The 23,505-nt window shown below is 38.1% G+C and overlaps 5 protein-coding genes and 1 long non-coding RNA gene across 6 annotated transcripts; 4 read left to right on the top strand and 2 right to left on the bottom strand.

Annotated features, from left to right (window-relative positions):
- The first annotated feature begins 2,767 nt into the window (after positions 1-2,767).
- LOC133873225 (L10-interacting MYB domain-containing protein-like) lies at positions 2,768-3,455 on the top strand. Its single transcript, XM_062310957.1, has 2 exons — positions 2,768-3,115; positions 3,204-3,455. Exons 1-2 carry the CDS (start codon positions 2,768-2,770, stop codon positions 3,453-3,455), a joined length of 600 nt encoding a protein of 199 aa, XP_062166941.1.
- Positions 3,456-3,503: 48 nt separating this feature from the next.
- On the top strand, positions 3,504-4,776 carry LOC133872219 (uncharacterized). Its single transcript, XM_062309667.1, has 2 exons — positions 3,504-3,994; positions 4,207-4,776. Exons 1-2 carry the CDS (start codon positions 3,770-3,772, stop codon positions 4,597-4,599), a joined length of 618 nt encoding a protein of 205 aa, XP_062165651.1. The 5' UTR covers positions 3,504-3,769; the 3' UTR covers positions 4,600-4,776.
- Positions 4,777-6,279: 1,503 nt separating this feature from the next.
- Positions 6,280-8,853, bottom strand: LOC133873224 (uncharacterized). The gene is made up of 3 exons (XM_062310956.1): positions 7,279-8,853; positions 6,390-7,190; positions 6,280-6,291 (listed from the first exon to the last, which is right to left on the bottom strand). Exons 1-3 carry the CDS (start codon positions 8,851-8,853, stop codon positions 6,280-6,282), a joined length of 2,388 nt encoding a protein of 795 aa, XP_062166940.1.
- Positions 8,854-10,121: 1,268 nt separating this feature from the next.
- Positions 10,122-10,932, top strand: LOC133873625 (RING-H2 finger protein ATL70). The gene has a single exon (XM_062311354.1). It carries the CDS (start codon positions 10,297-10,299, stop codon positions 10,795-10,797), a length of 501 nt encoding a protein of 166 aa, XP_062167338.1. The 5' UTR covers positions 10,122-10,296; the 3' UTR covers positions 10,798-10,932.
- Positions 10,933-11,232: 300 nt separating this feature from the next.
- On the bottom strand, positions 11,233-13,334 carry LOC133872176 (uncharacterized). The gene is made up of 4 exons (XR_009900989.1): positions 12,768-13,334; positions 11,981-12,052; positions 11,785-11,848; positions 11,233-11,656 (listed from the first exon to the last, which is right to left on the bottom strand). It is a non-coding gene; the product is annotated as an uncharacterized LOC133872176 (long non-coding RNA).
- A 6,700-nt stretch (positions 13,335-20,034) lies between these two features.
- LOC133874171 (uncharacterized) lies at positions 20,035-22,807 on the top strand. The gene is made up of 4 exons (XM_062312019.1): positions 20,035-20,307; positions 20,763-20,864; positions 21,900-22,060; positions 22,505-22,807. Exons 1-4 carry the CDS (start codon positions 20,214-20,216, stop codon positions 22,610-22,612), a joined length of 465 nt encoding a protein of 154 aa, XP_062168003.1. The 5' UTR covers positions 20,035-20,213; the 3' UTR covers positions 22,613-22,807.
- The last annotated feature ends 698 nt before the right edge of the window (positions 22,808-23,505 follow it).

The following is a 23,505-nucleotide window of genomic DNA, read 5'->3' as shown; positions in this document are numbered from 1 at the left end:
ACTAAATTAAGAGTTCTTTAAGTTTATCGGGGCAAATGCAAAAGTAGCGACAATTCAATGGAGTTAAACTGAAATTTCTACTAAAATTAATGACCCAAGAGGAAAACATTAGAAAAGAAAATATAGGTATATAGTCTCTCAGCCTTAGACTTTTGCCAGCATATATGTATGAAAAAAAAATAAAAAATTCTAAAAAATGATCCACCACCTTTGAGCATGCGAGAATTAGCTGGATCATTGACATCAAACAACAGCAAATTCCAACTCAAGCAAAAAAAAAAAAAAAAAAAAAAAAAGGTGGGGGAATAAATGCCTAGTTTTCTTTAGAAAGAGTATTTTGTGTGGGTAGCAAATTAACCAAAGCTTGAGGAATGCAATCTCTTTGGATGTAGCTGTACAAAGTTATTGTGGGAACACAATACAGGCTTGCTTCATTCTAAGTGCCTGTTTGGGGTTGCTTATTTGTCAAAATAATCTGCGATTTTAAATCGTTGGACGTTTGGAGATTGCGATTTAAAATCGCATTTTCTAAAATCGCGGAAAAAACCACGATTTCTGGCAGCAGCTAAGGAGGTGCTTAATTGAAAAAATGCGAATTTAAACCAAAATTGCGATTTCACATAGCAAATATTTGGCGGAAATTTTCGAGCGGGAAGAAAAAAAATTCCAAAAATATCCACCTAAAATATGTTAAAACCCTTGTTTTTTCTTCTCTTTCTCGTTCTTCTCTGGCTCTCTTCTCTTCCTCACAGGCGGTGGCCGGCTCCAGACTGTCGTTCTCCGCTGCATCTTGTCTCCAAATCTCAGGTAAGCATTTTACAATCTTGCGTGTTTGTGTGGTTTTGTTTAAATAAATGAAAGGACTTTGATAAACTTTGAGAGATTTCTGTTGAGAAATAAGGTTAGAAGGGTAGTCTATGCTTTGATATGCCGCATCTGCATATATGTTAAGAAGAAAAATGAAAGGCCTGAATACATGTTTTGTTAAATATGCCGGAAAAGTCTAGACTTGAAGAGAGGGGTTTCTGAACGTTTGATTTTTTTTTTTTTTCCTTTGTTTAATCGAGCGCTGCAGAAAGGTTACTATTCAATGAACAGTGATTGATAAGTACTTTTCCCGACTAATGGCCTCCTGCGTTCACTCTGCGCAGGACAGTGAATGATCACTTTTATTTTTTCTTTTTTTTAATATATATATATATATATATATATAAACATAAATTTTATAATAACCTTTTTAAAATACTGTACATTGAACAATAAGTGGCGCAGATTTTTTTTAATGATTCCGGTTAATTTTTTTATTAAATCACCGTTCAGCGAACAATTTACACGGTTACTGTTCACAGAACAGTAATTGATACAGTACTCTTTCCAACTGATGGCTTCATGCGCAGAGTGAACAGTGATAAATCACTGTTCACTCTGCGCAGGACAGTGAATGATCACTGTTTTTTTTTTTAATATATATATATATTCGAAACATAAATTTTATAATAACATTTTAAATTACTGTTCAGTGAACAATGACATGTTACTGTTCAGTAAACAGTAGTGACGCAGATTTTTTTTATTACGAGTCTGATTAATTTTTTGGGTTAAATACATATTTGCCCAATGTGCTTTACGACCTTTATTTTTTGCCCTCTTAGTTCCACTTTTTATCAAATTTGGTACCTGTAGTATATGAAAAGATGGAAATGGTACCTCTGTCTGATTTTCCGTCCAAAATTAGCGTCTACCCACGTCATTGGGTACCTAAAAATTTGAAGCCTAGAACCCAATTCTTTACACATCCAACAACATCATGACAGCAAATGCCGTGGGTGGACGTTAGTTTTGGACGGAAAATCAGACGAAGGTACCATTTCTGTCTTTTCATATACCACAGTTACCAAAATTGATAAAAAGTGAAACTGAGGAGGCAAAAAATAAAGGTCGTAAAGCATAGGGGCAAATATGTATTTAACCCTAATTTTTTTTTTATTAAATTACTATTCAGTGAACAGTTCACATGGTTACTGTTCATTTGACAATGATTGATACAGTGCTTTTTCTAACTGATGGCTTTCTGTGCAATCACTGTTCATTCTGCGCAGGACAATGAATGACCACTTCTTCTTTTTTTTAATATAAATATTCGAAACATAAATTTTATAATAACATTTTTAAAAATACTGTTATCACTGTACATGTTTTAATTTTTTATGGATTACTGTTCACTAAACAGTAATAGGCACAATTATTTATTTTATTTATTTTTTTTTTTTATTGATAGCTTTCTGGACAGATCACCAATTACTGTTTACTCTGCGCAGTTGTTCAACATTCCAATTACGTTTATATTTTTTTATTTAATATTAGTTTGATTTTTTTGAACAGTGATTAATCACTTGTTTAATTTTTTTTAATGGATTACTGATTGTTGTTTTATAGATAGAATACTATTCGATGTTGATTTTGATTTTGATTGCGTGAACTGTTCGATGAACATGAATTATTGTTGATTAAATTGTCTGATGTTGACAGATTACAATGATTAGTCAATGTGGATTTTTTAATGGTTACTTGTTGATTTTATTAAGATAGAATACTGTTCGGTGAACACAGTTTAAATTTTGATTTAATCCATCATGTATTATTTTTTTTTTCTAAACAGTAAACACGGATTAAATTTTGTTTTCATCGATCAAGATTCTGATTTTTTAGTAGATTAGTGTTCCAATCTAACATTAAAATTATAATTTTGTAGATGGATAATAAAAATATGAATTCCAATTCCAACTCTGAATCAAAACGAAGTAATTCAGATGGTAGAGCTCTTTGGACAGTCCAATTTACTACAATCTTTTATGAAGTCTGTGTGGATGAGGTGTTTAAGGGTAATCGACCAAATACCCACTTTACAAAAATAGGGGGGAAGAACATTGAAGCGGCATTTAAAAATAAGACCGGTAAGTCATGGGAATATCGTAAGTTCAAGAATAAGTGGGATACATTGAAGAAAGATTGGATTCTTTGGAACAAATTGAATGGAAGTGAAACTAGATTGGGATGGGACGTAGCCAAAGGAACAATAGCTGCAACAAATGAGTGGTGGGATAGGAAGTTAAAGGTGTGTTTTTCATAACCAATTTATATATTTTTTTTAAAGGGAATATATCATATTTTTAGCTATTAATATAGCCATTTTAATTATGTAGGAGGTTTCCGATGCTTCAAAATTTCGGAAAAAAGGTTTAGAGAATTTTCATTTATTAGACATTATGTTCAAAGATACTGCGGCTACCGGAGAAAATTCATGGACCCCTTCTTCGGGTGTTTTTCCTCCTAATTTTGAGACTCTCGTAGATGTGTCATGTGACTCATCTGGTGAGCCGAATCCTCAAAATGGTCATGATGATATTAAGATACTTAGTCCTACACAACCACCTAATTCTATATATATAAATTAGGGAAAACTACAATTTACCCCCCCGATGTTTACACGAATTTTCAATTTTGGAACCAATGTTTAGATTGCTTCAATTGCACCCAAGAAAGTTGAAAAAATTTTCAATCCACCCCCTTCCGTCCAATTGCTCCGTCTGATGAGACGGAAATGGACCCACGTGCGCGGCATGTGACTTATATGCTCTTAACCGGACGAAAATACCCTCAAAAAATTGAGCCGTTGTTTTCTAAGTCACCCGTTTTGTTTCATGTATATTTGGTTCAAATATTGTTTAAGGAAAAACAAGGGTTTCGAATTTGAAGGCTGACGGAGACGATGGACGCCTCGACACAGGACTCGACCCCTGGCCAGATACCCGTCTGTTCTGGGCAATCGATTGGGCACTCGAAGGAGAGGATGGAAGCAAGGTCGGAGTCCCCACAGAGTGTTGCCACTTTTTCACGGCAACGAGTATGCTACTGCGAGCGGCCGATGAATGTGAAAACGGCGCACACGAGCAAAAATTTCGGAAGAAGGTTTATGGGGTGTGAAAATTGGAAGGCAAGTAGTACTTATTCTGATCGATTTTAGGGTTTCATTTTGTATTTGGGAGTTCAAATTTGCAATTTTATAGTCGGCTTTTGAAATCTGGCTTTTTTGCATATATACCATTCGATGTTGGATTGTTGGTGCTAAAAAGTGGCAAAATCTGGAATGCATTCCAGACAAGTTGGACAAGTTGCAATTTTTTCATTATTTGTTGTGTTTTGCAGATCCACAGAGATTGTGGTTTCTTTGAGTGGGTTGATCCCAAAATGTGTGCACATGGTCAGAGGGTTGTTGGTCGATTGGTTGAGTGGCACGAAAGTTTGGTGGCAGAAACTAAACGATGTGAAACCATGGTTGAAGTAGAAGTTGGGAAAGTGAAGGCCGAAATGGAGAAAGAGATTGAGAAGGTGAAGGCCGAAGTTGACAATGAGAGGAACGCAGAAATTGCACAATACCGTAAAGAAATTGAGATTTGGGGGATCAAATTTGAAGCAGTGAAGAAGAATTACCACACAATGCTTGTGTGTTCGTGGATTTTATTTGCATTGTGTTTCTTCTTCGGACATGCAGCCAAAAACCAGGAGGACAATAGGGTTGGTTATTTGAGGTTGCCTTGAGTTGTATTGTTAGACATTTTTTGTGCACTTCTATGGGGCCATAGAAGCTAGAAGTGAACCATTTTTTGTGCACTAAGTTGTGTTGTGGTATTTTGGTTGCCTTATTGCATGTATTTAAGTGGGATTGTTTGTAGTTGGAGCTGCTTGTATTTATAAAGTAACAGAATTTTATCCCATTATATTTTTCACACTATCATTGATGGAGTTCATGTGCTTGAGCATCTTAAAATACGGGGTCGATTTGTTTGGGCCGATGAACCCCGAGTCCCTTTCTTGTTAGTTGCCTAAACTGTCTTCAATTTTTAACTAATTGTAATCAATCCGGATACGTATAATTCAGATTAGATATAACAATACAAGTATATAAGCACACAATTTGGACCCAAAAGGTAAAATTATATTCAATGCTAATGATTGCAATTTAGCTAACCGAATTGCAATCGATTTGGGCAGCTAATGAAGAAGGATTAATTTCAATGGAGTCTCATTGTCCAAACAGCCCATTCGAAACCCTTTCTCATTAGTTTCATAAATTGGCTACAATTTGGTCAGCAAATTAAGCCGATCCCAATACACATAATTAACATTAGATATAATAATCAGAAGTATATAAGCACACAATTGTCAATTGGGTCCAAAAGATAAATTTAAAGCATTCTCTTCAAAGTAGCGTAATTACATAATTCTCCCTGTCCCATATCAACCGCATGACACACCCAAAATTTATTTCTCCAAAATCAGTGTTGACCTGTTCATATTGTTAATGCATTCCAAAACCACACAAATATCAAAACCTGCAATGCATTCCAAAACTACACAAATGTCAAAACCTGCAATGCATTCCAACATCATAAAACACATTGTAATCATTACACAAAAATAAGCAATTCTGCATTGCTAGTACTGTCTATCAAACACAACCACCAATCCTGCATTTTATGTACTGTATCAAACACACAACCACCAACTGTCAAACACACAACTACCAACTGTCAAACGCACAACTACCAATTGTCAAACACAGATTATGCACATGTGCATTAAATACAAGCACATATTTAATTAACGCTTCCATTCTGGCCTCATTCTCTTCCTCTTCGCTTCAGCAATCTCAATTGCCTTTTCAACAGTGGCCACCACACGTTTGCCCTTGCTTTTGGATGCCGGATTAGTTGCTGTCCCACTGGTTCCCGCACTGCCACCTCGAATTGCATGGCCCCCTCGGATTGCAGGGCCACCTCGAATTGCATGGCCCCCTCGGATTGCAGGGCCACCTCGGATTGCAGGGCCACCTCGTTCATCACTATCACCCTCAGTTAGATCAATAGGTGTGGTGGGACCCGGTTTGGACTTCCCAAAAATAGCCGCGACCCTTTGTGTCTTCCGTCTCCTTGGAGGAGGTGGGACAGGATTTGTTGTTGCTAGTGGAGGTGGTGGGACTGGATTTGTTCTTGCTAGTGGAGGTGGTGGGACTGGATTTGTTCTTGTAGCCTGTGTAGGAGTTCTTGAGGTGGTACTTTGTGTTTGTTCCAAATGAGTCAAATAAGGTGTGGGACTATCAGTATGCATATAGTACATAATAAAAAATAAAGGATAATAAAGATTAATAAACGCACACTGTCTGGAGGTGGGGTAGGCAGCACAACACTTGCTTGGGTACTTCTCATTGGACATGCCCTTTTATTGTGCCCTCTACCCTTACACATGGAGCATTTCATCCTAGCACCAAATTTTCTCATTCTGTTTGAATTTTTCGGATCTCTACGTTCATCAACTTGCCTTTTTCTTACCTTCTTTGGTCTACCCGGGGCCACTCTTGATACTGGGGGTTCCAACTTGTCATGCTGGGTTGGTATCCACTGCTCTTGACTAGGCATTGGGTATATAACTGGCGCATATGCTTTCTTGTACATCTCCACAGTGAAGTACTCATCAACATAATCCTCTGCATTCTTACAACTATGTCGAATAGCAGCACATGCATGCACACAGGGGATTCCAGACATTTCCCACACTCTACAACCACAACTTTTTCTCCTCATGTTGACTACAAATTGTCTACCATCTGGACCAGTCACTTCAAACATGTCATCACCAGCATATAGGGCAATACAGTCCATTGATTCATTCCGGATTGCATCCAACTTATTTTGGATTTTAGGAGTTAACTTCCCTGTCAAAGTTTGAATGCCATCCCTCTTAGCCTGGTATCTCCTCATCAACTTTTTTCGTATCTGCTCCAGCATGGTCAAGATAGGCTTATTGCGAGCCTTTAGAATGTATGAGTTAAAACACTCACATATATTATTCTGCAGAAGGTCACACTTTGAATCCGTAGCAAACCATGCTCTTGACCATGTACTAGGATCAATTTTGGCCAAGTACTCATGGGCATCACTCTTCATTCTCTTCAGCTCACCCATTACCCTTAGAAAATCCCCTTCAGTGTATGCAGAAGCTGCAGCCCATAACTTCTCCTTTAGGGCAATTCCTCTATGCCCCCCAATGTCCCTATAGTTCGCATAAAGATGCCTTACACAAATCCTGTGATCGACGGTTGGCATGACATAATCAAAGGCTGGCATTAGACCCTACGATCAAAAAACCACAACATTAGATTAAGAATGTTAGACATTTGAAAATAAAATGAGATCACACGGGGCACTAACCATGACTTACCTTCTGTCGATCCGAAATAAATGTTGGCCTGCCATGCCGCTCATGGTTCCCAAGATCAGACACTAGGGTTTCCAAAAACCAGATCCAGCTGTCCTTAGTCTCAGCTTCAACTACGGCATATGCAATCGGATACATGTTATCATTGCCATCGCGTCCAACTGCAGCTAGAAGTTGCCCCTTAAATGGCCCTTTAAGGAAACACCCATCCACCCCTATCACAGGCCTGCAACCTTCCAAAAAGCCCTTCTTCATGGCTGCCAAAGAACAATACAGTCTTTGAAACCTTGGATTCGCCTCGGGTACTGTCCTATCCACTTTCATCACAACACAACTTCCTGGGTTGGTTGCTCTCAAGGTCTCACAATAGTCCCACAAGGCCGCATACTGACCCCCATGGTTGCCATATATTTTTTTATTAGCCTTGATTCTTGCCCTATACATCATGCTCGGATTCACATCTATCCTCCATCTTTCTTTCACTTCATTCTGTATCACATGTAATGGCATGTCGGGCTGAACTCTAAACTTATCAATCAGTTTATCGGCTATCCATGTAGAGTTTACAATTGAGTTCCTAAATTGCCTGCCACACACATGTCTACCTTGAAGGCTGATTATCTGGAATGTAGCTTCATCATCCACCTGTCTAGCATACACTCTATAATTACACTTTGGTTCTTTACATACAACAATACACTTTTTTCTCTCATTTTTTTTAAAGGTAATGTCCTTGCCCCTCTTAAGATTGAACACCCTAACAGCCTCCCTAAATGTCTGTATATCTGGGAATCTCATCTTAACTTCCAAACGTGGATCCTCTCGGTCAACTGCATGGAACTCAGACCCTCTTGACTCAGAATTTTCAACTTCTTCATCACTAGCTACTGGTGAGACAAGTATGTCACTTCTAGCCATATCAGAGTTATTGTCATCGTCATCATGACCAACTTCATCTTCATTATCACCATTACCACCCTCTTCACTATTCTCATCATCACCCTCTTCACCCTCATCACTATTCTCATCATTACCACCCTCTTCACTATTCTCATCATTACCCCCTTCATTATCATCTACATTACCTTGTTCAACCCTAGGATTATCATGTTGTACATTAGAGGGTCCAGAACTATCAACATCAACACCAACATCAAATACGTCTTCAGTATCACTAAGCTTATCATCCCACCAAGGATCATCCAAATCAGCCCTACCTCCATATTCATTATCATCTTGACTATCCTCTTCATCACCTCCTCCTTCCCCAAAAGACACAATATATAATTGCAAAATGGCATGCCCATCATGGCAAGCAGACAGGTTCAGCACATCATGGTCTGAAGTAATTAAATGCAACCCATCAGCAAGACTCTTCACGGGGTCTTTAAAATACATTAAATCCCCTAACTTATATCCATATTCCTTACATATATCTTCAATTTCAAAGAAAGATAGTTCATCAAGGTCAACACTATCTTTGTGCAGTTCAACTTCACCACCCGTATACTCACACCCAGAACTCCGGTCAAACCTACCCCCAAAATGGACCTCAACCACTAGTTTATTGTGTGCCATCCTACGAGGTAAATTTAATAAAACATAGTAAGTGACATGTTGTAAAATTAAATAAAGGCCAACAACACATTAAGTGACATATGGGGACCACAACACAGCAACCAATATACACAACCACAACTTCTCATCTGGGGACCACTACTCTTTTTTGAACACACAATACAGCAACTAACTTCACACACTGGCACCATTTTTCTCATCTGACCACTGTTGTTTTTTAAACAGACAATACACCAACTAGCTACACACACAGACATAATCATGTACCATTTTCTCCTCATGGGGTAAATTGCAGTTTTTTAAACACCAAATCAACACAAAGCAGCACATCATGCACATGTAAAAGCAAAGCACATGGTCCCATCATCATACAAAGCCACAAAGGTAATTGAAATTCAACAAAACACACGGACCCAGTAAGAAAGCAACTTCTCAATAAAAAATATACAAAGCCAATCATTGAAAGCATCTTCCGAATAAAACAAAGATTTCATAACCCAAAAACGACGGAACCCTAAGCACATTTTAGTTCGGTTCTTTCGCTTCATTCAAGACAAAATAAAGGAATTATCGAATGAATTTAAAAGATATCATAACACAAAACCCTAAATTTAAAAGAGGGGTCTTTTTATTTGAACATACCTTGATCGAACACCCACTTCGGTCGGTTTAATCACGACAACCCTTAGCCCAAAGTCGATTTCGGCTGAAATTCGTTGGTGATGATAATCCGCAAAGGAATACTGTCTTCAAAAATTTGTTGTTGATTCCGGAGATGTTTTTCGGGTTTTTACTTTGCACTTGAAAGTGGTTTCTGAATTTTTAAATGCATAAGCGGACACAGGACCGGTCTTTTTTAATTTAGAAAACAACGGCTCAATTTTTTGAGGGTATTTTCGTCCGGTTAAGAGCATATAAGTCACATGCCGCGCACGTGGGTCCATTTCCGTCTCATCAGACGAAGCAATTGGACGGAAGGGGGTGGATTGAAAATTTTTTCAACTTTCTTGGGTGCAATTGAAGCAATCTAAACATTGGTTCCAAAATTGAAAATTCGTGTAAACATCAGGGGGTAAATTGCAGTTTTCCCTATAAATTATTAATTTGAAATAAAGACGTTATTCGTATCGAACAAGAAGCATAATCCAAAAGGATATGAGAACCGTTGACCTCCGAGAACTTGCCAAAAAAACAAAAACAAAAACCTTATACTACCCTAGAGAAAAGAAGAATGAAGTCACATGTCGAGAATTATTGGCCTCTCTTTACTTGTAACAAAAATAAACCTTAGATTACAGCTCAACCAATAATCTCTCTCTGTCTCTCTCTCTCTCACATGAATCCGTTGACTTTTTAGACAACCCAAATAACCAATCTTCTGGCCATTGCCATGGCTCAGGCTCACAAAATCTTCTATCATCTCCTATCCCAATCCTCAAGGAGATGAACAGCACAACAGACTCTGGCGGCGGACATTTTGGAAGCATGGGAAGCTTTAGCTATGGAATCGGAGTTTCAATTGGAATGCTCCTGCTCATCACAATCATCACCTTGGCTTCCTATTGTTGCACCCGGATAGAGCAACCAAGAGCCCCAACAAGGCAAAGGACTGTTCCTCAGGCATCTGATCAACCACAAAACTTTGTCATCGATGTGGGACTCGATGAGGCAACTATCATGGCCTATCCAAAGCTGCTTTACTCCGAGGCCAAGACCAATAAGACAGACTCCACAACCACATGCTGCTCCATATGTTTAGCAGATTACAAGAGTAATGATATGCTCCGGCTGCTGCCGGATTGCAGCCACCTCTTCCACCTCAAGTGTATCGACCCGTGGTTGCGGCTGCACCCCACCTGTCCTGTCTGTAGAACATCTCCACTGCCGACACCCCTGTCAACGCCTCTGGCAGAGGTGGTTCCATTGGCAAGCAGGAGGGATTGATGACTGGGCTGGAAGAGGAACATTGGCTTGAAATATGGGTCTTTTTGCGAAAACTTGTACATTGTAAAAGTCCCACTAGTTATTGGAGCTCACACACATGAAAACTCTTTTGCTATAATCTTTTCTTTTTCTCTTTTCTGTAGCCTGAGATCTAATTCTGTATCATACGGCGATTGAAATGTTTGCAAAATAGTCCAGGAATTTATGTATGCAGTCTGAAGAACAGGAATGACAGTAGTATAAAGTGCCAAAAACTCAAGGGGAAATTGCATTCAGGTGCATGCTCTAATTGTCATTACTATGTAATCACATTCTCACACCATACAACAGATAAAGAAGGTTGACAAAACCGTAGAAACTCAATAGGCCATAAACCAACCAAAGAGGAATATAAAACGCATTTATAACCCCAAATTTTCTAACTACATGGTTTTTCTTTCATCGTCATCAAATATAATTCAGACAGAAAGCACAAATCTACAATCATTTAAGGCTCATTGAACCCTGAATGGCAATGAATATATAGCAGCCATATAACATGTTTGGGATAATCTTGTATGGTCTATTACATTTGTTAGAGCTTACAACATAGATTTTGAACAATTGATAATCCATATTTTCTTCCAAGTGAGTGATTGTTGAGATGCAGGATCAAACCCAAATGTGTCAAGTTTGATCCCTCTAGATTGTCAATGCTTGTTGTCGGTAGGTGATCTTGGGCATAACATTATCCCAAAAGAATTAGTACTAGTTTCAGCCAAAGAAATGACATAGCAGCGCATTACATGAGATCTTTAGTTCCCAAAAAAGAGGTAGGATGAATTCAAGCTGGCAATTGAAGCTTTTTGTTTTCCTCTAGCTGCAATCCAAATGTCATATTACACCAAAGATTAGCTGACTCAAGATGAAATATGAATCATTAACATCAATAAAATAAAAAATAAAAAAAATAATAATAATTATCTTTGAAAAGACATAACCATTTACCTATGGAAATAATAATAAAATAAATCAGCATAGAGCAATGTTTGAACAAGCCCATAAATCCAAGCTGCAGTAGCCAAACAATAGAAACAAGAATAATCAACACCAAAATTAAGCAAAAAGGCAAGAGGTCAAAAACACAAGCAAACCCGCAATAAGAGACAGAGCACCACAAAGAGAGAGAGAGGGAGAATCATACTTAAGTGAGCATAGTGTGGCTCAGTAAAGTAGCAATAATCCAGTTGAGAGAATGTATAATGCTCGATAAGCACTGCATTAAGACAGGCAGCAATTGAATAAGGTAAAAGTAGATTCTCTACTGTAAGCACAACCTAGTCAAATTAGCACATAAAATCAAGGATACAACTACTTAGTCAAATTAGCACATAAACCCGAGCATCAATAACCGAAACAATTTTAAGACGATCGTACGAGGGTTAAAAATTTTTAGTTTTGGAATTCAAGCATTACATATGACTAAGAAGAGAGGAGGATGAGGAGGAAGGAAATAACATTAAATGACATTGCTACAGAAAATGTTTGTGAAGCCAATTATTGATTCCCTTCTTAAATATAACATCTCTTATGGATGCTAAGGAAAATCATTTTACACAATGAAAATTAAGCCCAAAGAAATTACAGATATTGTATCATCTGATGGAAAATTAGAAAGATCACAACTCTGAATCTTCACTGGAATTAAAACTAGAATATGGTCGATAATTGTATTGTACGCAGAGTTTTCTTTTGGTGTTCCAGTATCTATTGGCAACCCAATCTCATGTTATCATAAAGCTTGAGATGCTACCCATTTATAATAAAGTTGCATCGTTACAGATTTCTTTTGTACACAGCACATGCACTTCTCCTCTTGCTATTAATATGATTCTATGAATGAATATATATATATATATATATATAAGAGAAATATACATAATATTCCAAAGTAAGCTCAAGAGCTCATCATAACATGAGATCCGAAATACCGTTGATCATCCCACCGACTGTTTGAAGATTGGCCCGACCCATATTTCTCGTTCTGCCTATCCAGTCATCGCCTTTCCCAAAGTATCAAAGCTTCATCGAAAAACTTCCCCTACTTCGACCGCTACAATGCTCGCGGCGAGAACGTCATGCTTCCAGAAGTCTCCTTTGAGTGATTCAGGTTACCAACATTAGGCGATTTTATCTGTTACCAACAATTATGCGAGCACAACGGTTTACTACCATTGTACATATACAGTTTTCCCGCTCAAACTCTCCATATTTTTAGTTTCATTACTCATGCGTCTCCACCGTGATTCTATCAAACCCCAATCTCCGCTCCGCTGCAAGCCGCAAAGCCAGCAAATTTCTCGTTTACTGCAACACCCAGATCACGAAACACGGAAAAAACCGTGATATCAAAGAGGCTGAGTCCATATTCGATCGCATGCCCCACAAGAATACCATCTCTTGGACTGCCATACTCACAGCATATGCAGAAAATGGCAAAACCGTCAAAGCACGGAATATGTTCGACGAAATGCCCGAACGAAACGCCGCTTCATATAATGCCATGATCACGGCGTATATTCGGAACAATTGTACGGTAGAAGAAGCTTTTGAGATGCCCAATCGTAATGCTATCTCTTAGGCTGCCATGATCACCGGTTTTGCACGGGGATGTGTCATTCCTTCGTCATATTATTGTTTCGACGTAAAATGATTTCCGTCGTAAAATATTTTTGACGAAATCATTTTAAAAAAAATAATTTTTTCGTAAATAATTTTCAGCGTTTGATTCGCACGAAAAAAATTACAAAATAAGAAAATACAACTGTCGCTGGAATCCGGCAACGTCCGGTCGCTGTTGCCGGATTCCGGCGTGCACGTTTGGCCGGATCTGGCCAAAATTGCAGGATTCTGGCCGGACTCCTCCGGATCCGGTCAGATCCAGCTGAATTCCGGTCATTTTGGCCAAATCTGGCCGGATTCCGGCCAAATTCAGCAGGAATCTGGTCCGCCGGCATTCGGCGACGATGGTCATATGTCGCCGGATTCCAGCGCCGGCAGTATTTTGGTGGCCGGATGTTGCCGAATTTCGGTGCCGCCTAGATTCCGACGACCGACCATTGTCGGATTCCGACAATCGGATATCAAACATGCGTGCAAGGACGAAAGGTTTAATTTCGAAAAACGATTTACGGTTTTTAAAACCGTAAATCATTTTCCAAAAATTAAAGAAGATTTTACGGTCAAATCGAAAATGATTTTCGTTGACCGTTATTTTCACCCCTATCAAACAACGTAAGATGCCAAAATCATTTTTCAAAAATTATTTTACGCCGAAACAAACGGAGCATAAATCAATTCTACACCAAGACACATTGGGTGTAGACCTATATATATATATGGTACTTACATGTACGAAATGAGAAATGATTCCTGCACTCTTTGTTTACAACAACGGCACAACAAGCTGACGTGGAAGGCTGTTTTTATTTTATTTTTTCTTTTTCTTTTTTTGTTTTGCTTCAAAACCGGTTTTCATTTCCCCCTCCAACGCAGCCCCCCCCCCCCCCTCTCTCTCTCTCTGAAATCTCCTCCGTACAGTCGGTCTTGGGTAGTCTCCTTGCCGGCGCTGCTTCACCAGAGTTCTCCTCCTTCGTCAAAACCGCCGCCCGCAGCCCTTCTCTCTCTCTCTCTCTGTGTGGCCGGATCTGCCTCCTCCGTTTGTTGTCCCGATCATCCCTTTCCGGCGCCGCTTCACCGGAGTTCTGCCTCCTCCGTAAAAAACCGCTGCCCCCTCTCTCTCTCTCTCCTGCTCGCTCTAGTGCCGATCGTCCCCATCCCTCTCAGTGGCTTCTCCCTCGACGGTCGGCCACCCTCCACCGTCCTTCACCGGCGTTCTGTCTCCAGCGAATTTGGCGGCCAACTCTGTCTCCAGCAACGCTAAAAACAAAGGTACTTCGACTCTCTCTCTCTCTCTCTCTCTCTCTCTCTCTCCCTGTTGAGCTAACATTTTTATGGGTATAATGTTTCTCCATGTTTACAGATCTCACTGCCGTTCTCTGTCTCTCTCCGCCGTTGTTCTTCTCTACCGGTGCCGTCTCCACCTCCAGTGACTCTCTTTCTCTCTCTGAAATTATTGTTTGAAAATACTGATTCGATTTGAGGGGGAAAAAAATTCGGTCTTTTGTTTGTTGTTGGATGCTGTAACTGGTGTTAGTGATTTTGCTGGTTCTGATTGTTGGATGGTGTTGGTATTTTGCTTGGTTCTGATTTGGTTTTAGGGGGAAAAACAAAAAACAAAAACAAAACTAAGATTTGTTTTGGTACAGTAGGTCTTTTGCTACATGTTGCAAGGGAGGGGGTTTTACTTTGTGGGTCGTTGAAAATCTAGGTATTTCAGGTGAATTTTGAGTGGTTTTGTTTCGCTCCTCGTGGTTTTCTTGTTGGGTTACTTCTTCTTCGTTAGTTATTTTTGGGTCTCTCTGTCTTTATATGTGAATGATTTTTTTTGGGTCTCTCTATCTCTTGGATCTTATGGCTTGTTCTTGGAGGCAACCAACCCATAATGGGACACCATGCATTATTGGTAGGATAATCCTTTGATAAATTTATCATGTCAAAAATCCGAAAGAAACAGACCCCATTTCATGCCTATTTTTGAACTAAAAATCAATTCTATGTAACTTCTTGAACTTTGAAAAATCAATTCCAGACCCCATTTGTTGGATGAATACGGCCCTCACATGGGACTAAAAGCCTAAAAGACATTTTGGACATGCTCCCTGTTTGGACATTTTGAAAAATCAATTCCAGACCCCATTTGTTGGATGACAGTGATGTTTAATTACAGTGGGAGAACCTGGCGAGATGAAAGACTAGGCACCAGAAGACGTCTTTCTTATTGCATATCATTCTCATAAAATACTTGATATATTTGAATTTCAGCTAATGTATACAGCTTGTTTTATTACTAATATTCTCTGGTGAATACGTGGTGCTATTGATCATTTGGCACATAGTAAAAATCAATGAATCATTTGCCACACTGCCCAATCCATTATGCACTTATATTCTCTCCATGTTGAGGGATATACGTGATGCTATTGGTTATTTGACGCTTTTTTTTTCCCTAAGCAAACATAAGGGAAAAAGGGAGAGGAGATCATTTTGCATATTGTAACATGAACGACAATAGCTTGAAGTAGAGTTTACTACCTTAAGGTTTTGCTAAACGTTAAACCATTCCATTTGGAGTTAGTGCAGTCATGTAAAATAGGACAAAGTGTAATCTCCTACCTCTTAAGCAATAAAATATAGTATAAGATAGTATTACACTAGATATAACTGAAAAACATTTGACAATAATATTGATATCAACAAAGTTTTGGTATCCTATTAGTTTTGACATGTACCCAATAAAGAATTGCTTTCAAATGTTAATGAAACTCCAAATCATGGAGGAGAATTTAACATTACAACATGTACCCCAATAGCAACATTATGCTCTTAGCATAATCATAAGTGATGTGAAGATAAAAATAACTGAAAAACAGCAAAGCCTTCCAACCAACTTGGGAAAAAATTATGCCTTCAATTCATACACCAGAGCTCAAAAAATGTATATATCAAAATGCCCATCAAATTGTATATCAAAATACTGATATCAAAATGCCCGTCAAAATGTACATCAAATATATATTCTGCACCTTAACTGTACAAATATATATATATATATATATATATATATATATATATATAGCATCAAATATACATTCACATCAAATATATATCAAAATGCCCATCAAAATGTACGTCAAATATACATCAATATACACCCATCTTTAATGACAACAAAAATGTACGTCAAATACTATTAATTATTACATTGGTCTCAACGTGGAAGTAATGACTTCATCGGAAGATGGATAATTGACAACATTGTATCGGTAATTGGTTTCTTTGTTCTCGGGGTCAGGTTTTTTCACTGCGTGCAACTCAGAGACTGGAAACCTGAAAAATGAAATTGGTTTAGTACTACCTCTTTCAAAGCTAATTTGAGCAGGAATTAAAACAGGGCGGTAGAAATAAAGACACTAACCCTCCAAATGTATCGAGCTCTTTGGGGAAGACGTCAATTCTATTTGGCCAAATGCCCATCTGAAAACAAATTCAAACTCATATTAAATAATATTACACTTAATTCACGTAAAAGAAAGATTCATTTGTGTTCCTAAAAAGTGTACACATTTTGGAAGGGAAGTAAGAAAGGTGGAGCCCAAAGATCAATAAGGTGGCACAACAGGTCATAGACACCCTTTCTAGAGATTAATGCTTATACCAAAATTACTTACAATCCCTTGAAAATGGCATTTTTCAGATTGTACATAATTTCTCTTTTACTACATCACACAATTCAATCTGAGGTTTAAATTATATCTACAATAAATAGAGTGAACTGTGAACAACCATGTCCTTACTTTAAAGCTAACATTTTGTACCTTTAAAGATAACGGAAAATGTTGACATAAATGCACACATAAAATGATAATGCATGCACATCACTTTGGCTGCTAACAAGTTCCAAAAACCGACCATTTACTTTGCGGAAACACTTAGTACAATAACATGTATGTCTCTTCCCTCAATAAAACCCTATTCAATTTGACAGTCATTTCCATACATATTCACAACGGATATGCTGGCTGGTTTAAGGAAAAAAAAAAAAGGTAACAAGTAGCAAATCCTCTCTACTAGTCTATACTCCTCACGTGATGAGGATGGTTAACCTAATAAATGCAGCTAGATCATAAATATGTATGGTAAGAGAATGTTGTTAGACAACACTAAGAATGAGGATTATTAGCTTTGTACATGTACACAAGAATCATTCTTTCACACATATGACATTCCCCTGCAAGGAGAATATGATGGAATAGAACACATCACAGTGTGAAAAAGGAGGAGCAGTCACAAAACTGAGCCTGAGAAATTGGAAATCAATCATGAATTAAACAAGGATTTTTTGCCTAACCTATGCTGAGGCTGGAACTAAGTTACTCATTGTGTTCCACTTAGAGCTAAAAACCAAGTTATCAAACCACATATATGAAAAATAAATACAGCAGCATAAGATCACCTATCAAGAGGTAAACCAAATGGGTGTAAACACCTATGCCGGCCAATTATAATATTTAAACATTAAATTAAATCATACATATGTTTAAGGTTTGAAATTAATTGACAACGTTAAGGCCAATGCTTGGACCACAGCTACAAAACTGGAGTTGATTTACTCATATCAGTTCTCATCTGAACCAATGAGACCAAAAAAAAAAAATATATTGAGATTCAAGGACCAATCTTTTCTTATTCTCCAAGTCCCACTAAAAGTCTCATACAATAATTCTTAAGAAACTTGCATGCAACAATTTTAACACAACGTTCAAATACAAAAGGCTAGTTTCCTATGATACAAACACTCCCTGTACTGAAAAAAAAAAAAAAAAAAAAAAAAAAAAAAAATGCAACATGACCAATCTCTTAGCTTTGGATAACAATTAATATGTATAATTCACAATAAAAATCCCATCTTTCTCACAATCAAATAATTACAGCGAGAGAAAGAGAGTCACCGACGGTGGAGATGGCACCGGTAGAGAAGAACGACAACGGAGAGAGACAGAGAACGGCAGTGAGATCTATAAACATGGAGAAACGTTATACCCATAAAAATGTTAGCTCAACGGGGAGAGAGAGAGAGAGAGAGAGTCGGAGTACCTTTGTTTTTAGCATTGCTGGAGACAGATCTGGCCGCCAAATCAGCCGGAGACACAACGCCGGTGAAGGACGGTGGAGGGTGGCCGACTGCTGAGAGAAAAGCCATCGAGAGGGACGGGGACGACCGGCATCGGAGCGAGCGGGAGAGAGGGAGAGAGAGAGAGAGAGAGAGGGGCGCTGGTTTCTGACGGAGGAGGCAGAACTCCGGTGAAGCGGCATTGGGAAGGGGATGACCTGGACGACGGACAAAGGAGGCAGATCCGGCCACACACAGAGAGAGAGAGAGAGAGAGAGAGGGGGGGGGGCTGCGGTCGGCGGTTTCGACGAAGGAGGATAACTTCGGTGAAGCAGAGCCGGCAAGGAGACTACCCACGACCAACTTTACGGAGGAGATTTCAGAGAGAGAGAGAGAGAGAGGGGGAGGGGGCTGCGTTGCAACTAGTTTTGAAGCAAAACAAAATAAAAACAGCTTTCCACGCCAGGTTGTTGTTTCGTTGTTGTAAACAAAGAGTGCAGGAATCATTTCTCATACGAAATTCACATGTATGGTTCTATACCCTATGTGTCTTGGTATAGAATTAATGTAAAGTAATCTGATGTGAAAAAATAATTTCCTACACTCGAATGCCATGATAAATGGGTTTTTGAAGGTGGGAAGGTTGGAAGAGGTGGGTTGGGTTTTTGAGGGTACGGTGGAAAGAGAAGTGGTTTCTTAGAGCTCTATGGTTGTTCTGATCGTCAGACAATTTTACAAACTAAAAAATGCATGCTATATTCTTTGCTCATGACTCCAATCTCGAAGGAGCACCTCGACTTCCCATCGTCCTTGCTACTTTTGTCAAGAGTGTTGGCCTCAGTAAACTCATCAAAACAGCGGTTATTTAATTTATTAAAATAATTAAAATAAATTTTTAGCAGTCTTATTAATTTGGTGAAAAAAAAAATTATTAAGTAAAACAGTACTTACTAATTAATAATCGTAGACACTATATACAACCTTCATTTGGAAAAGATTTTTTAAATAGAATAGTGATAATAAATTGCTAAAAAAGTGAGATTGTTAGAATGTTTTAAAAAAATAAATAATTAAAATAGAAAAAATAAAATAAAATTAAGTTAAAATAGAGAGTGTGATAAAAAGTTTGTGGTAAATAAAAAAAAGTGAAAAAAAATTTGTTGAACCACACGTGAATGAATGTTGTAGGTGTGCTACTGCTTACTACACCAACTTAAAAAAAAAAAAAAAAAAAAAAAAAAAAAAAAAGAAGAAGAAGAAGAAGAAGAAGAAGAAGAAGAAAAAAGTGAGATATGGCAACAAAATACTAATAAAGCGAGAAGCGCTGTGACAAAAGAAATGCTTCGAGAAGGAATGGGACAGCAGGGAAGACAAATATATTTTTTCTTTTTCTTTTTATTTTTCTAAGGGAATAGGTAAGACAGACAAATATATATATATATATATACATATAAACATCTGAGACATCTAAACCCACCTAACGTTCCAAAAGCCAACCACCAATCGTAGGTCTTCTTCTTCTTATTCTTCTTCTTCTTCTTCTTCTATCCCTCTCATATCCCCCAAATCCTCAGGACCCAGAATTCCTTACGCACTGTTATTTGTATAAACAGCATTTGTTTTGACAAGTTGCAGAATATAAACGATGGAGGCCGTTCAGTTCAAGTTCCTCGTGCCCCTCCTCCTTGTGCTCTGTCTGGTTGTGCCTTTGACCCTCGCAACCGACGTCAAGTACTGCGGTCAGTCTCTCTCTCTCTCTCTCTCTAAACTTTTTGAATTCTCTGAATCAATTAATGATTTTTTGCTGGACAATCTGTATCATTTTGATCACTTTATTATCAGAAACTCGGGCTCTTTTCTGTTTATTGTGACTGATATGTCGGAGTGATAAATTGGGTTTCAATTTGTTTCGATGATTAAGAAATTTAGTGTTGGTAATTATGTGTTGTCATTCATGGGATTCGTTTATTTTGACGCAAAAATTTAATATTGGTAGATTCTTCAATTCAATTTTCTCTTATTTTGAAAAAAATAAAAAAACTTTGGTACTTGTAAGATGTAAAGCTGAGAAGCTAAAGGGAATTGATCATAAGATGGGGTATTTTTATCTTGTCCCATAAATGTTTATATGGGTTTCTTGTTGCAAGGTGAATCTTGTAGCTGATATATGTCACATTTTATAACTTTTTTGTAGATAAGAATGCGGACTATGATGTCAAGGTCAAAGGGGTTGAGATAATCCCGAATCCTGTAGCGAGAGGCCAGCCGGCTACCTTCAGCATCTCTGCCTATTCAGGTACTGCTCTGCTAGATGTTGGTCATTGATCTTTTACATGCCTTCTTGTCTTTTGGGTTGTGCGTGTGTTGCTTATTTAATACTTATGCATTAGTTGCTATCAAATACTTGATGTAAATGTTTATTTAACTGAGATTGGGAATTATTGCTTTTGGTAAACCAGAGATTATATATATGCACGATAGCCAATGGCCTTCGGTGGGTGAAACGGCACTTCCACTCCCATAAGTATGGGTTGGGTGAGGTCTTGGTTTCAAGCCCTGTGGAGTGTATGAGTTACATAAAATAAAATAAAAACGAACGTTTGCATGATACCAAAATGGCTATAGCCTTAGAATCAGGTCAAGCCAGCTTCCCACCATTTTCTTTCTTTTCTTTTGTGGGCGGTGGGGATGTTTGTCAGGCCCATTTCTCAACCTTTTGGATCATGGAACTTTCTGTTAATGACTAAGAACAATTCTATAAAAAGATTTACGGAGAACCAATCTTATGCATAACATTCATATTTGAAGGTGGCATGCGGTTGTGGGACATTGCATCTAGTAAGTGTATAGTAGCTGCTGTGGCTGTGTGGTCAATACCATGGTTGCATGATAACTGTAAATCTGTACCACTTTCTAAATTGCCATTAAGTAGACAGCCATGTGACAGAAGAAAACAAGGGAGAGAAATTATAAACAAACCTTTAACATACATTTCATTGCTTGGGTTTTAACATCAATTACCTGTTGATGGATATGCAAATGGAAATCACGGGAGCTTCTTGGGTGAGACCCACCTCCAGCCCCCCTTTCATGATTGTGTGTTGTGCTTACATGTGTCTGTTTTCTTAAATTATCTGTTTATGAGAGAAAGCTAGGATCTTTTCCTTGTCTTCCACCCGTCTTAATCCATGACATTCAATTTTTATTGAACAACTCAATCCACAGGGCTGGTGACATTATGATAAAATGCAACCCGACTTGGACAAACCCATGTCCCTTGAAATAGTTATTTGGATTTTAGTTGACTTGTGAACTTGTATGTGCGATGTAGGGAAAGCTATCTCCGGAGGAAAAATGGTGATCGACGTTTCATATTTTGGATGGCACATCCACAGTGAGACTCATGACCTTTGCGGAGAGACATCTTGCCCTATTTCTACTGGAGATTTTGTGGTTTCTCACTCACAAGATTTACCTGGATTCACTCCACCGGTAAGTCATTATTCTATTTAGATATTGAACATTTATATTTTCTTTCGTTTTTACTATTGCTGACTTGCAAGCTAGAACATGTCCTTTCAAGTCCAATTGTTGGTTTCCATCAGGAGCAACCCAAAGACATAGGTCTCAGTCTCATTTGGTGTATTCATTTGAGTCATTTTCTGATAGCTGCTTAAAGTATTACCTCAGAAGGGATTCACCCTTGTGAATTCATCTAATAAAATTTGATGGTAGGTTTACTTGATAATTTATTATCTCAAACTGCACATGGTATCCGAAAACTACTTGTGATTACTTAGTTGTAACCCTACTTCACTTCTGGCGATAGAATGCTGAGTTGGGATAGAGTAGGCTCGGTTTGATGCAATATTAGTGATGTTGAATCTGAAGTCATTTGTGATGCTTCATGTCTCTGACAATGTTTGACGTATGCAGGGCTCATATTCCCTTAAAATGAAGATGTATGATGCAGCCAAAAAGGAGTTGACATGCATTAATTTCGATTTTGACATCGGCTTTGCATCGTCTTTGGCTGATAGCTAAGTGCTTCCAAGAATGATTCTCCAAGTCTCCATAATCGCCATATGAGTAGCATGTAAAAACTTAAAAAGAAATTATACTTTCAAACTTCACTTTCCTATTGCTATCTGATGTATAATTATATGACTGTCTCTTCTACTTGGCAGACTATTGGGAAGTTAATCCCATGGTATGTATGATAAACTGTTCTTGCATGCAGATAGACACTGTTTGGTAATTACTATTTTGGGTATGAGAGAGAGAGAGAGAGAGAGTAGCAGTCATTGAATTATCAAGACCCATCTGGCGACCTTGATGCAACAAAATCTAACTCTATTTTCAAATGAATCTAATTTCTCTGGGTCCCATGTGAAACAGAGACCTTGTGCTCGGATTGAACACATTTAACGTATAGGATAATTCTTGACACACTATATGATAGGGTTGATTGAACATTGCGTACCTAGCCCTTCTTCTAAAATTTGGGTTTGACCCAGCAAGAACGAGTGTAGCCATGTAGGCGTTGAGGGTAGGAGTTTGTTTGGGATTGTGTTGGAAAATAGAGCTTTTGAGAAAAAATACTTGATCTAGCTTTTTTCAATAGTGTTTTTTGGCATTTTTACGAGCAAAAATATCAATATAATTTTTGAGTTTTTTACCAAGCTGGCCGATTTTTGCTTTGTATAACTTTTTATATACTAAAAGTATTTTTTAAGCTCCTTAACACAATTCTAAACAAACTCTTAGACGATATTTGATCATCTTCCAGCCCTTAGCTTTTGTTTTTTTATTAATAAAAACATCTTTTTGCAAATGCTTTCGAAGTTCTTCCTTTTTTTAATAAATCCAAGAATATCACGTCTAACTATGAAATGTGAATGTCTCGGACTGATTCAGTTGATCATTACTCCGATCCT

The sequence above is a fragment of the Alnus glutinosa genome, chromosome 7 (genome assembly GCF_958979055.1).
Source record: "Alnus glutinosa chromosome 7, dhAlnGlut1.1, whole genome shotgun sequence".
NCBI classification, from domain to species: Eukaryota; Viridiplantae; Streptophyta; class Magnoliopsida; order Fagales; family Betulaceae; genus Alnus; species Alnus glutinosa.
Note: the sequence above shows the minus strand (reverse complement) of the source record. Positions and strands in the feature narration are given on the sequence as shown.

Excerpts from the sequence above, each read along its gene's own strand:
- LOC133872219 (XM_062309667.1), top strand. The coding sequence starts at position 3,770 with ATGGACGCCTCGACACAGGACTCGACCCCTGGCCAGATACCCGTCTGT. Across the intron at positions 3,995-4,206 it reads TGGGGTGTGAAAATTGGAAG|ATCCACAGAGATTGTGGTTT; the intron begins GCAAGTAGTACT and ends TGTGTTTTGCAG.
- LOC133873224 (XM_062310956.1), bottom strand. The coding sequence starts at position 8,853 with ATGGCACACAATAAACTAGTGGTTGAGGTCCATTTTGGGGGTAGGTTT. Across the intron at positions 7,191-7,278 it reads TTATTTCGGATCGACAGAAG|GGTCTAATGCCAGCCTTTGA; the intron begins GTAAGTCATGGT and ends TTTTGATCGTAG.
- LOC133873625 (XM_062311354.1), top strand. The coding sequence starts at position 10,297 with ATGAACAGCACAACAGACTCTGGCGGCGGACATTTTGGAAGCATGGGA.
- LOC133873225 (XM_062310957.1), top strand. The coding sequence starts at position 2,768 with ATGAATTCCAATTCCAACTCTGAATCAAAACGAAGTAATTCAGATGGT. Across the intron at positions 3,116-3,203 it reads GGTGGGATAGGAAGTTAAAG|GAGGTTTCCGATGCTTCAAA; the intron begins GTGTGTTTTTCA and ends TTAATTATGTAG.
- LOC133874171 (XM_062312019.1), top strand. The coding sequence starts at position 20,214 with ATGGAGGCCGTTCAGTTCAAGTTCCTCGTGCCCCTCCTCCTTGTGCTC. Across the intron at positions 20,865-21,899 it reads CAGCATCTCTGCCTATTCAG|GGAAAGCTATCTCCGGAGGA; the intron begins GTACTGCTCTGC and ends TGTGCGATGTAG. Across the intron at positions 22,061-22,504 it reads TACCTGGATTCACTCCACCG|GGCTCATATTCCCTTAAAAT; the intron begins GTAAGTCATTAT and ends TGACGTATGCAG.